The sequence below is a fragment of the Eleutherodactylus coqui genome, chromosome 4 (assembly GCF_035609145.1).
Source record: "Eleutherodactylus coqui strain aEleCoq1 chromosome 4, aEleCoq1.hap1, whole genome shotgun sequence".
Lineage (NCBI taxonomy): Eukaryota > Metazoa > Chordata > Amphibia > Anura > Eleutherodactylidae > Eleutherodactylus > Eleutherodactylus coqui.
Window position 1 is genome coordinate 243,669,146 of NC_089840.1, and position 13,166 is coordinate 243,682,311.

At 46.2% G+C, this 13,166-nt stretch overlaps 1 protein-coding gene across 1 annotated transcript in view; it reads left to right on the forward strand.

The window, feature by feature from the left end:
* Positions 1 to 13,166, forward strand: part of LOC136626161 (alpha-2-macroglobulin-like protein 1) — a 176,651-nt gene that overhangs the window by 10,265 nt on the left and 153,220 nt on the right. Inside the window, exon 3 of the mRNA XM_066600968.1 lies at positions 7,280 to 7,439. Coding sequence (XP_066457065.1) covers positions 7,280 to 7,439 — 160 coding nt within the window. The remainder of the gene's footprint in view (positions 1 to 7,279; positions 7,440 to 13,166) is intronic.

A 13,166-nucleotide genomic window follows, 5' to 3' on the forward strand; every position in this document is an offset into this window, starting at 1 on the left:
ACGCCTAGTGTGAACCCAGCCTAAGATATACCAATTACAGCGCAGCTTTTATTTACCTCACAGTATAATACCAATCACAGTACAGCTTTCATTTACCTCACAGTATAATATCAATCACAGCGCAGCTTTCATTTACCTCACAGTATAATATCAATCACAGCGCAGCTTTCATTTACCTCACAGTATAACACCAATCACAGTACAGCTTTCATTTACCTCGCAGTATAATACCAATCACAGCACAGCTTACATTTACCTCACAGTATAATACCAATCACAGCACAGCTTACATTTACCTCACAGTATAATACCAATCACAGCACAGCTTACATTTACCTCAGCAGTATAACCACCAATCACAGCGCAGATTTCATTTACCTCAGTAGTATAACACCAATCACAGCACAGCTTTCATTTACCTCACACGATAATACCAATCACAGCACAGCTTTCATTTGCCTCACACGATAATACCAATCACAGCGCAGCTTTCATTTGCCTCACAGTATAACACCAATCACAGCACAGCTTTCATTTACCTCACAGTATAATACCAATCACAGCGCAGCTTTCATTTACCTCACAGTATAATACCAATCACAGCACAGCTTTCATTTACCTCACAGTATAATACCAATCACAGCGCAGCTTTCATTTACCTCACAGTATAATACCAATCACAGTGCAGCTTTCATTTACCTCACAGTATAATACCAATCACAGCACAGCTTTAATTTACCTCACAGTATAACACCAATCACAGCACAGCTTTCATTTACCTCAGTGGTATAACACCAATCACAGCACAGCTTTCATTTACCTCAGTGGTATAACACCAATCACAGCACAGCTTTCATTTACCTCACAGTATAACACCAATCACAGCACAGCTTTCATTTACCTCTGCAGTATAACACCAATCACAGCACAGCTTTCATTTACCTCACAGTATAACACCAATCACAGAGCAGATTTCATTTACCTCACAGTATTGGGTGTATGAGTACGGCCCATAACTAATCGGTTGACTGCCACCTCCCATAAAAAGATAGTGCAGGTAACTTGGCTTTAGATTCTGCCGTTGTTCAGGCTGGGCTACACAGTAACTTTCGGATTGCGCTAACAAAGATTGCTGTGTAGCTCCATTGTGTAAGCCATAGACAATGGATTTGTTGTGACCCATTACTCACACTGACTTCAATGGCAGGGCAAGGTCGCAGAGCTACACACCAATCTTTGGTCGTGCAACCTCTATTGTGGGCAAAGTCTCCATGTAAGGGCTCCTTCACACTGGCGCGTGTGATAGATACTGCTCTTGTCACCATGTGAATTTCTTAGGGAAACTAGGTGTTTTCATGTCAAAATGGCCTGGCATCACTTCGGGGGTGAAGTGCATTCCCCCTTCGTGGCTCTCATAGCTGCGGCAGAGGATCACAGAGCTCTCTCATTGCTTTTAATGGGGTTGGTGCCGCTGGCCCCAATGAAAACAATAGGGCTGCGATGCAAGATCTCACAACTAGATAGAATATGCCGCGATGCTATGCAGGGGTGAAAGAAAAAAAAATCGCTAATGTGTATGAACCTATTCAAAAGAATGGGGTTCATATTTGTGCGAGATTGGTGTGTTTTGCAAATCACAAATCTCATGTGATTTTCACGCTAATGTGAAGGTAGCCTAATTCTAGCCTAAGAGATGTTGGCTGGTGATTTTTTCATGTTGGGATCACATAGAGATGCCCAATACTGGTGCATTATGTCTCCACCTGAAGTATGGGTGGAGACATGGGTTAGCAGGGTGGAGATACAGGGGACGTTTAGGTGACGCCCACAGGTGCTGATTGGCTTTCCCTGCTAGCCTGCCATCTGCGGTCCGGAACACGCTGTCAGTGGTTCATCTCCGCTCCCATCTCCCCTCCCGACCCCGCTACTGTCAGTGTCCTGCTGCAATCTCCCCTCTCCGGACCCTGCTGCTGTCAGTGTCCTAATGCCGCTGTCCGACGGCCTCCCAGCCCTGCTGTCACAGTCGTCCCCCCAGCCTCACATTTCCACTACCGGCCCCGCTGTCACAGTCCCCATCAGACTGCCATGTGTCCGCGCATGAGCATGCGCTCAGTCTCCCCGTTTGCCTCCCCTCTGTGCTCCCGCCTCTGCTCTCACAGTCCTCCCCGCCTGCCTGCAGTGGAAGGATGGATCGATTGATGCACTTCACCGCTGGCTCACACCTCCGTCCCTCGCCGCGTCTAAGCTGCTGCTCTGTCCTGCTGCGCCTCCAAGGTGCAGTCAGACGCTGTCTTCTGGCGCTGGATGCATGCTGCCTCCATCGCCAGACCAGGTGTCAGCTGCCGCTGTCTTGAACAGGTATCACCATGGGCAAGTCAGCCGTGGGCACGGGACAGCAGAGACCAAGAGCCAACACCAGGAGCCAATCCCAAGCTGGAAGAGCTGGGAGCAGTGCTCTGAGCTCTCGCCCCCTCTCTGCCTCCTCTCCACCCCCATGTGCTATTTTCAATGAGGAGAGGCGGGATGGGGCAGAGCTAATTCCCAGAATTTAGCCCCACCCCCTTACCGCCTCCTCTCATTGCAAATAGTAAGTAGGAGAGGAGGCAGAGAGGGGTCGGGAGCTCAGAGCACTGCTCCCAGCTCTTCCAGCCTCCTCCCCCTGCAGAGAGAGATGCCGTATATCGGCCGGCGTGAATACCCGGCCGATATACGGTCGTCTGAATGCACCCTAAGGGTAGGTTTACAGCTAGAGGAAATGCTGCAGATTCTCAGCAGTGCAAAAACCACAGTATTTCCACAAAAGGCTGCCTGCACACAGGCACATTTGCATTGCGGAATCCGGAGCTGACGTCCATCTCCGGATTCCGCAGCACATAGTGCCCACAACATGCTATGGAAAAACGCTTTTTCCTGCACACAAGTGAAAATCAATAGTGATTTTCCGCCCGTGTTGGAAAAATTGCAGCATGTTCTTTTTTTGTGCAAGCTCCACACAGACAGCTTCCATTGAAGTCAATGTAAGCCATGAGACACACAGGCCTTCCGCAATTGACATTACAAAAGCAGGGGCTTAAAAAAGAAAATCTGTACTGCGCATGTCCGACGGCTCACTGTGCCGATCATCTGCAGCACAGAAAATTTGAAGATGAGAGGTACACGCGTATGCCAGCTGCGGGAGCCCACAGTGGAATCCGACCCGGTAATGTGCAGCCGGCCAAAAAAGACAGAGTGAAAATCTGACCTAAATGCAGATTTTGACTCAAGGAGGAACACTGACTGAAAGTAGAGAGGAAGCCTTAAAACTTTACTAGGGTACCAGTCCGAGGGGAGGAGGGGCGCATGGCCCCCTGGCCCAATCCACCCCTGCTCCAGGGCTACTTTTCCATGACTCACCCTGTAGATACTATGGTGATGACTTGTTTTAATAACGAACTACACCACATCAGGCTAAGGCCCAATAACCACGTGCGTATTTTAATTATAAAATATGCGTGTGGCCCCCGCACGGGAGATCCACAGCCCTAGCTGCCCATAGGGATGCATTAGCATCCGCAGGGCAACTTAATGCATGTAGATGTGATTTTTTTTTTTTCCCGGCGTGTGGGTCGCACGCATGGGAAGAAATCGCAGCATGCTCCATTTTTCTGCAGATCTCGTGCACGGACGGCTTCTGCAGGCTTCAATTGAAGTCAATGGAAGCAGTGCTGATCCATGGCACACCCGCAGCTGTTGCTGTAGACATGCTGCGGATTCGCAGGAAAGCAGGAGATTTAAAAAAAAATGAAATACCCACAGTGAATGTGCCAGGCGTGTCAGCTAGCGCGCCCAAACACATTCGCCATGCTGATAAAAAAAGATCCGGTCTGCACGGAGGAGAGCCGCACTGGATCCGGAGAGGAAAGAAACTGCCTATTACCTCTCTATATCTGCGGGCAAGAGGACATGAGGCCTAAGGGCTTGTTCACATCAATCGGGGTTCTGTTTTCTGTCTCTCTTTATGGTGCACCAAAACTGCGTACACTGGCCAAAAGGACCTGTCTTATAACGGAACCAAATGGCGCCGAACAGCCCCCATTGATTATAATGTCCAATTTCCAGCCAGCAGTTCGGCATCTTGCTGGAAGTCAGTGACGGACAGAGCTCCAATGTGAATAGCACCCATTTTTTCAATGGATTCTTTTATATGGCCATTTTTTTTCTTTGTGCTTGCACCAATAGGGCTAGATGAAATAACCTCAGAATGTCTAATTCTTGGCTGATTCCACTGCGAGAATTGACCATTACTTCCTATAGGAGAGAGAAAAAAAGCACATCACACTCGCATTTAAATGCGATTGCATGTGTAGCAATGCGATTTTACATTCACCTGTGCACATACAGTCTAAGACCGCTTGCAGGCAGGCGTATTTTAGCTCCGTATTTGGACCATAATATGTAACTAATATAAATTTATCTATCTATTCACATAGCCGTATTTTTTGTCTCTGTATTTCTATTCTTTTCTATTAAGCAAAAATTGATCCATATTTGCCCAGTAGAAAATAAGATTCACGTAAGCAAACACAGATCAAATACTGATGACATTCAGTTGTAATGTCATCTGAAACATATCCATATTACGGATATGTACAGTATGTTCATATGAAGCCAGCCTTAGATGTGCATATATGTAAAAATGTGTCTAGCCTTAACTTTCCATGAATTTAGTTCCACAGCATGTTAGCAAAATCCCTGACAGACTGCAATGCACATGACAACCACTAGGTAGCCACTAAAATACATATCTCCCAACAGAGTATTGCAACATCATATATTTTTTTCAAAACTAACACCAAACATCTTGGGGTATTGTATATTGAGCCAACAGATAAGGTGTAACATCTTACCGATGCTGGATATGAACCACGAGTGTAGTTGACGTGCGGGACCGGAGAGTAGTCAGGAGGAAGCTGGAGGTCATCAGCAGGTAGTCACATTTGCAGTGCAAATAGATGAGGTGGAAAGCATAGTCAGATTGAAGCGAGGAGTCATTATCGGGTAGTCACGTTTGCAGTACAATGGATGAGGCAGAAAGCGTAGTCAGGAGGAGAGCCAGGAGTCATCAGCAGGTAGTCACAGTTTGCAGTAGAGAAGCAGGTTAGGAGATGCAGCTTGATAAAGGCAATGGAGCACAATAATCATGCGTTGGTGCATTGGCAGGGTCAGGCTTTTATAATGAGCCTAATCAGGGAACAGAGGTGGGGTCAGGATTAGGATGCAGGGTGTAGATTAGCAGTGAACATAGAACAAGGCTAAAGTCATGCAGAGGAACTTACCTAAAGGTGGGATGACTCAGTAGTGAGACCTACTGACTGGAGTGCAGGAGGTCCCCAGTTCGATCCTTGATATAAGGAAGGACACATCAGATGCAGCAGACCTTTTTTTTTTTTAGAAGGATGAAGACGTTTCCTATCATTTGTAGACGGGAGGCTCCCTCTTACCTCAGCTGCCGCAGAACCTCTTTTTCGAATCTTTGTGTTGTCTCTGACAATGGATTGCAGGAATTGGATGCATGGACCAAGGGTGTACCATGCCCTCCACCTGCCCAATATTGCAGTTGGGCACTAGAGCTCTGGCCTGAGGTTTTCCCCTAGCGTCCTCGACCAATTTCACTGACTCCACCAAGTGCCACAGGGGGCAGTGTCCACAAGTAACCAGTGGAAGAACATCCCTTGCTACACCTCTCACCACTGGCTATATCAATTTCATCCATACACTATGGGGAAATTCCACAGTGTGAATTGACATGTGATTTAAATCCTATAGCCCATGAATCTATGCTGCTGATTTTCACTCGCTCTACAATGCAGAGTGATATCTGCAGCAAATCCACAGCCTTTCTGCAGCAGAATCAGGAGCAAAAACCACACCATTTGATGTGTATTTTGCTGCTGCTGATTTTCCATGAATAATCCATAAAAGAACTCCACATGTAACCAAATTCTAAAGGGTACATTATGCGATGTATAAACACATCAGTGGGCTCAAATCTGTTGTGCTCGAGTGATGGACATACAGACACATAATAATTAGAGATGAGCGAATATACTCACTAAGGCACATTACTCGAGCGAGTAGTGCCTTAGCCGAGTATCTCCCCGCTCGTCTCTAAAGATTCGGGGGCCGGCGGGGAGTGGCAGGGGAGAACGGGGAGGAACGGAGATCTCTCTCTCCCTCTCTCCCCCGCTCCCAGCCACAACTCACCTGTCACCTGCGCCTGTCCCCGAATCTTTAGAGACGAGCAGAGAGATACTCGGCTAAGGCACTACTCGCTCGAGTAATGTGCCTTAGCGAGTATACTCACTTATCTCTAATAATAATCTTAACTTGTATAGAGCCAATTTATTCCGCAGCGCTTTCGAGGCACATGGGGAACACAAACAATATGAAAAGTACAGAGATTACAAAAGTTACATGCGGTAGTCAATTATTTGGAAACAAAGGGGGGGGGGTAATACAGAAGGTACAGGGGCAGGCGGTAAAGCAAGAGGAACACAGCAATGCAACAATAACATGTGATATACAGTTTTTTTGGGACACAAACAGGGTGGGGGTAGTACAGGAGGTGTGAAGTGAAAAGCCATTGAGAGCGGCAGGGGGGTGTATTGTGGGGATGGGGGACCAGATCAGGAGGTTTGGCATGCCTCTATGAAGAGGTGTGTTTTTATGGCACGTCTGAAGTTCCGTGCATTGGGGATTGTCTGGATGTTTTGGGACGGAGCGTACCAGAGAAAAAGGGAGGATATGGTGTCACAAGACACAGCTCTGCATCGTGCATCTGTCATTCATCATGTGACCACTACAGATGTTTATCCCCTTTAATTAAGCAATGAAGGTTCCCTTTGAATGACCGCAAGGAGAGGTTTCAAAGCTGTAAAGAATTGATACGGAAAGTATAATGGAAAATAATGTACCCTTTTGATTACACAAAGTATAACTTAATTGCTGAAATTGGAATAACCACTTAACCCCTTTAGTGGCACGCTCGAAAAATCTTCGGGGCTTGCGGCACTGACCATGAAGTTAAACCCCAGAAGATTTCTATGGACAGCTCTAGTGCTGAAATGTGCAAAGCACTGAGCTGTCATCTGAAATCTTCAGGGGGGTTTATTGCCTAATTTAAAAAACCTGCCCTGTGAGGCATGACATGGAAATAATAAACCTGCCACTGAAGGGGTTAAGTCACAGGTGGCTGCATTTTACAACCGAATAACAAAAATGGATTTCTTTTTCTCATTAGGCGCCAATAATACAAGAAGATCGATCTGTATGGCATTTACATGTGTCTGCACACGGGGAACACATCAATGTGGATGACAGCAAGAAATTTGTTATCTTCAAGAAAGATGAAATATGCATCATTAGGACTGATAAGTCTACTTACAAGCCAGGAGACACAGGTAAGGTTACTAGCTGAGGAGGATACCAAGTTTACAACATGCTTAAAACTGAACAAGCTAATTTCTGCATTATTTTGTGACAAGCATATGAATTTCTGCAATTCACATTCAAATGAATGGGAAAGTCACAGAAAATACAATTACTGTCAGGTTGAAACAGTAGTGGGAACACTCTGCACATCTGTAGGTCATTTTTAGAGTGGCATAGCTTAAACATATTTGTGAACTGAAAATAATCCTATTCCTAAGGGCTCATCACCCCTTCTATACAGAACTTGCACACATCAATGTTTAATTGCATCATAAGCATTGTGGCATATTTGCTTAGTCTAGAGTTTGATACACTGGGCTCAGAGCAACAAATGTATTAAAAGGCACAAATTGCTTAATACATTTTTCATGTGGTGGCACCTCCATGCACCTGATTGAATCCTACACCAGCGCCGAGCTCGCATAGGTTTCTGTTTTAACCCCTTGAGTGCCACACCCGGACATTTTCCGGGACGAGCTCCACTGCCCATAGTGATATAGCCTGGAAGATTTCCGGGCTATGTTTCACTATGGGACCTGCAGAGCACAATGCCATAAGCTGTGGCATTGTGCTCTGCCTGCACAGTCCATCATAGAACAGTTCAGGACTTTGAAAAAAGAAGCAGGGGGATATTACCAATCTGCAGGCAATATTCCGCTTCTGCTTTGTTTACAGGTTGCCATGGAGACCATCGGCTTGTCAGAAGCCAGCCGATGGTCTCTGTGGCAGGGTAAGGGCTGGTGCTTGGCTGTCAGAGGATAGCCGGGCACCAGCTCTTACACAGCAGAGAAGGGAGAAAACCTCCATCTCTGCTGTGTTAACCCTTTACATGCTGCGGTCTATGCGACCACAGAATGTAAAGGGCTGACAGAGGGAGGGGGCTCCCTCTGTCAGGGGATAGCTGTGCACCAGCTCTTACACAGCAGAAAAGGGAGAAAAACTCCATCTCTGCTGTGTTAACCCATTACATGCCACGGTCTATGCGACCACAGCATGTAAAGGGCTGACAGAGGGAGGGGGCTCCCTCTGTCAGAGGATAGCCGGGCACCAGCTCTTACACAGCAGAGAAGGGAGAAAACCTTCATCTCTGCTGTGTTAACACTTTACATGCCGCGGTCTATGCGACCACAGCATGTAAAGGGCTGACAGAGGGAGGGGGCTCCCTCTGTCAGAGGATAGCCGGGCACCAGCTCTTACACAGCAGAGAAGGGAGAAAACCTCCATCTCTGCTGTGTTAACCCTTTACATGCTGCGGTCTATGCGACCACAGAATGTAAAGGGCTGACAGAGGGAGGGGGCTCCCTCTATCAGAGGATAGCTGTGCACCAGCTCTTACACAGCAGAAAAGGGAGAAAAACTCCATCTCTGCTGTGTTAACCCTTTACATACCGCGGTCTATGCGACCACAGCATGTAAAGGGCTGACAGAGGGAGGGGGCTCCCTCTGTCAGAGGATAGCCAGGCACCAGCTCTTACACAGCAGAGAAAGGAGAAAACCTCCATCTCTGCTGTGTTAACACTTTACATGCCGCGGTCTATGCGACCACAGCATGTAAAGGGCTGACAGAGGGAGGGGGCTCCCTCTGTCAGAGGATAGCTGTGCACCAGCTCTTACATAGCAGTGAATGGAGAAAACCCCTGATCTCTGCTGTGTTAACCCTTTACATGCCGCAGTCTATGCGATTGCAGCATGTAAAGGGCTGTCGCCATCGGACCCCGGAATGTGATCTGGAGGTCCTGATGGGTCTTTGTGGAGGTCCCTTAAAGGGTAAAAATGTTTTTAAAAAAGTTTAAAAATTATTAAAAAACTAAAACTAAAAACACTTTTCTCCCTTTACTTTTGTAAAAAATGAAAAACAAAATTTACATATGTGGGATCCCTGCGTCCTAATGACCCAGAGAAGGGAGTTAGTACATTATTTAACCCCTTAATGACGCAGTCCTTTTTTTTTCCCCTTTTCTTTTTTTTCTCCCCCTGTTTAAAAAATCATAACTCCTTTTTTTATTCATCGACGTCGCTACATAAGGGCTTGTTTTTTGCAGAACGAGATGTAATTTTCAATGGTGCTATTTAAAGTACCATGGAATGTACTGAAAAACTTTTACAAAATTCTAAGTGGAGTAAAATGAAAGAAAAATGACATTCCACCATCTTTCGGTGCGTTTTCTTTCTACGGCGCACAAACTGCAACAAAAATGACATAATAACTTTATTTTATGGGTCAGTATGATGACTACGATACCAAACTTGTATAGTTTTTTTTTTTGCTGTAGTACTTGTATTTTTTTTAAAAGACATTTAATTTTTTATAATTATTTTCTGCTGCATCTTCTGCGCGCAATAACTTTTTTATTTTTCCGTCGACATAGTTGAGCAAGGGCTTATTTTTTGCGGGATGTCCTGTTGTTTACGTTAGTGCTAATTCAAAATACATACAACTTTTTGATCGCTTTTTATTGCATTTTTTCTGGGAGACAGGGTGAAAAAGTGCATTTCTGGCGTTCTTTATTTTTTTTTTCGAACTACATTTACCGTGTGGGGTACATAATGCATTACTTTGATAGATCGGACTTTTACATATGCGGCGATACCAAATATGTATTTTCCTTTTATGATTTAGATTTTTTTTATTATAGATATGGCAAAAGGAGGGTGATTTAACCTTTTATTACTTTTTTTTTTTTTTTTTAAACTGTGAAAAAGTCGCGAAAAAGAAAAAAGCGATTACAATTTGGTATTAGCATAATCATACCGGGCCGTAGAATTACTTTAATATATTATTTATACTGCTCAGAGAATGCAGTGAACAATAAAAATAAAAAACATACCAGAATTACAGATTTTGTTAATCTTGACACTAGAAAAAATGGAATAAAAAGTGATCAAAATTTTACATGTTCCAAAAAATTAGATAAATGAAGACTGGAGTTCATCCTGCTAAAAACAAAGTCTTCTAGGGCTCTGGCAATGGAAAAAAAATAATAATACGGCTCTTGGAATGTGGCGACACAAAAGCAAACCTTTAAGGAAAAAAAAATGTTTTAAATGTAGAAAAATAGGAAAACATTAGAGATGAGCGAGCACCAAAATGCTCGGGTGCTCGTTAATCGGGACGAACTTTTTGCGATTCTCGAGGGTTCGTTTCGAGTAACGAACCCCATTGAAGTCAATGGGCGACCCGAGCATTTTTGTATTTCGCCGATGCTCGCTAAGGTTTCCTTGTGTGAAAATCTGGGCAATTCAAGAAAGTGATGGGAACGACACAGCAACGGATAGGGCAGGCGAGGGGCTACATGTTGGGCTGCATCTCAAGTTCACAGGTCCCATTATTAAGCCACAATAGCGGCAAGAGTGGGCCACCCCCCCTCCCAAAAACTTTTACTTCTGAAAAGCCCTCATTAGCATGGCATACCTTTGCTAAGCACCACACTACCTCCAACAAAGCACAATCACTGCCTGCATGACACTCCACTGCCACTTCTCCTGGGTTACATGCTGCCCAACCGCCCCCCTCCGCCCCACAGCGCACACCAAAGTGTCCCTGCGCAGCCTTCAGCTGCCCTCATGCCACATCACCCTCATGTCTATTTATAAGTGCATCTGCCATGAGGAGGAACCGCAGGCACACACTGCAGAGGGTTGGCACGGCTAGGCAGCGACCCTCTTTAAAAGGGGCGGGGCGATAGCCCACAATGCTGTACAGAAGCAATGAGAAATAGAATCCTGTGCCACCGCCATCAGGAGCTGCACACGTGGGCATAGCAATGGGGAACCTATGTGCCACACACTATTCATTCTGTCAAGGTGTCTCTGCATGCCCCAGTCAGACCGGGCTTTTTAATTCATAGACACAGGCAGGTACAACTCCCTATTGTGAAGTCCCTGTCGACCGACAGCATGGGTGGCTCCCTGGAACCCACCGGCGATACACAAAAATATCCCATTGCATTGCCCAACACAGCTGAGGTAGTAATGTCGTGCTTAATGCAGGTGGGCTTCGGCCCACACTGCATGCCCCAGTCAGACTGGGGTTCTTTACAAGTGGACACATGTAGGTTAAACTCCGTGTGCACCTACAGCATGGGTGGCTCTCTGGAACCCACCGGCGATACACAAAAATATCCCATTGCATTGCCCAACACAGCTGAGGTAGTAATGTCATGCTTAATGCAGGTGGGCTCCGGCCAACACTGCATGCCCCAGTCAGACTGGTAATATGTACCTTAACAGTAACCGCGTTGGTGGGAATGTGGTGGTGACTGCGGACCTAGTAGCACGGTTTTATTTTGTTGGTTTTCGGAATGTGGCCAGGATTAAGTGGGCCGTGGCGGGGGATGTTTTGGAGGCACTACGTGTCCTCTCCACGTGTCCGTGGTTATATGCACCTTAACAGTAACAGCGTTGGTGGGAAATGGCCTCGCCGCCATCATGTCTTTGGGAAGCCTCTGTTTCCACACCCAAGAGACATACCATTAGCAGCGGTATAGGCAGAGCCCAGAATTAGTAACATTTCAGCCGTAGCATTAGCGACAGGCCCCACTAACATATCACTAGCAGCATTAAAGGGGGAGCACAGTCTTAGTTCCATTTCAGTAATAGTAGCAGCCTACACAGGCCCCAGGAACAATTCCGAAGCAGCAGTATAGGAGGAGCATAGTCTTAGTTCCATTTAAGTCATTGTAGCAGCCTACACAGGCCCCAGGAACAATTCCGAAGCAGCAGTATAGTGGGAGAGCAGTCTTAGTTCCATTTCAGTAGCTGCAGTATAGCCAAGGCCCAAGTTACATTTATGTAGCTAAAGTGTAGGCCAACCCCACACACACTTCTGTACCATGAGTGCAGGCGAAGAACATACAAATTGCTATGATTACACTGTAGGTGAGGGCCCCAAAACATTGGTGTACCAACAGTACTAATGTACCTCAGTAAAAATTGGCCATGCCCAACCAAGATGGCAGGTGAAACCCATTAATCGCTTTGGTTAATGTGGCTTAAGTGGTAACTAGGCCTGGAGGCAGCCCAGTTTAACTAAATATTGGTTCAAGTTAAAGTTTCAACGCTTTTAAGAGCATTGAAACATATAAAAATTGTTTAGAAAAATTAGATGAGTGAGCCTTGTGGCCCTAAGAAAAATTGCCCGTTCAGCGTGATTACGTGAGGTTTCAGGAGGAGGAGCAGCAGGAGGAGGAGGAATATTAGACACAGATTGATGAAGCAGAAATGTCCCCGTTTTGGATGGTGAGAGAGAACGTAGCTTCCATCCGCGGGTGCAGCCTACGTATTGCTTACGTATCGCTGCTGTCCGCTGGTGGAGAAGAGAAGTCTGGGGAAATCCAGGCTTTGTTCATCTTGATGAGTGTTAGCCTGTCGGCACTGTCGGTTGACAGGCGGGTACGCTTATCTGTGATGATTCCCACAGCCGCACTAAACACCCTTTCCGACAAGACGCTAGCCGCAGGACAAGCAAGCACCTCCAGGGCATACAGCGCTAGTTCAGGCCACGTGTCCAGCTTCGACACCCAGTAGTTGTAGGTGGCAGAGGCGTCACGGAGGACGGTCGTGCGATCGGCTACGTACTCCCTCACCATCCTTTTACAGTGCTCCCGCCGACTCAGCCTTGACTGGGGAGCGGTGACACAGTCTTGGTGGGGAGACATAAAGCTGTCCAGGCCCTTAAAGACTGTTGCACTGCCTGG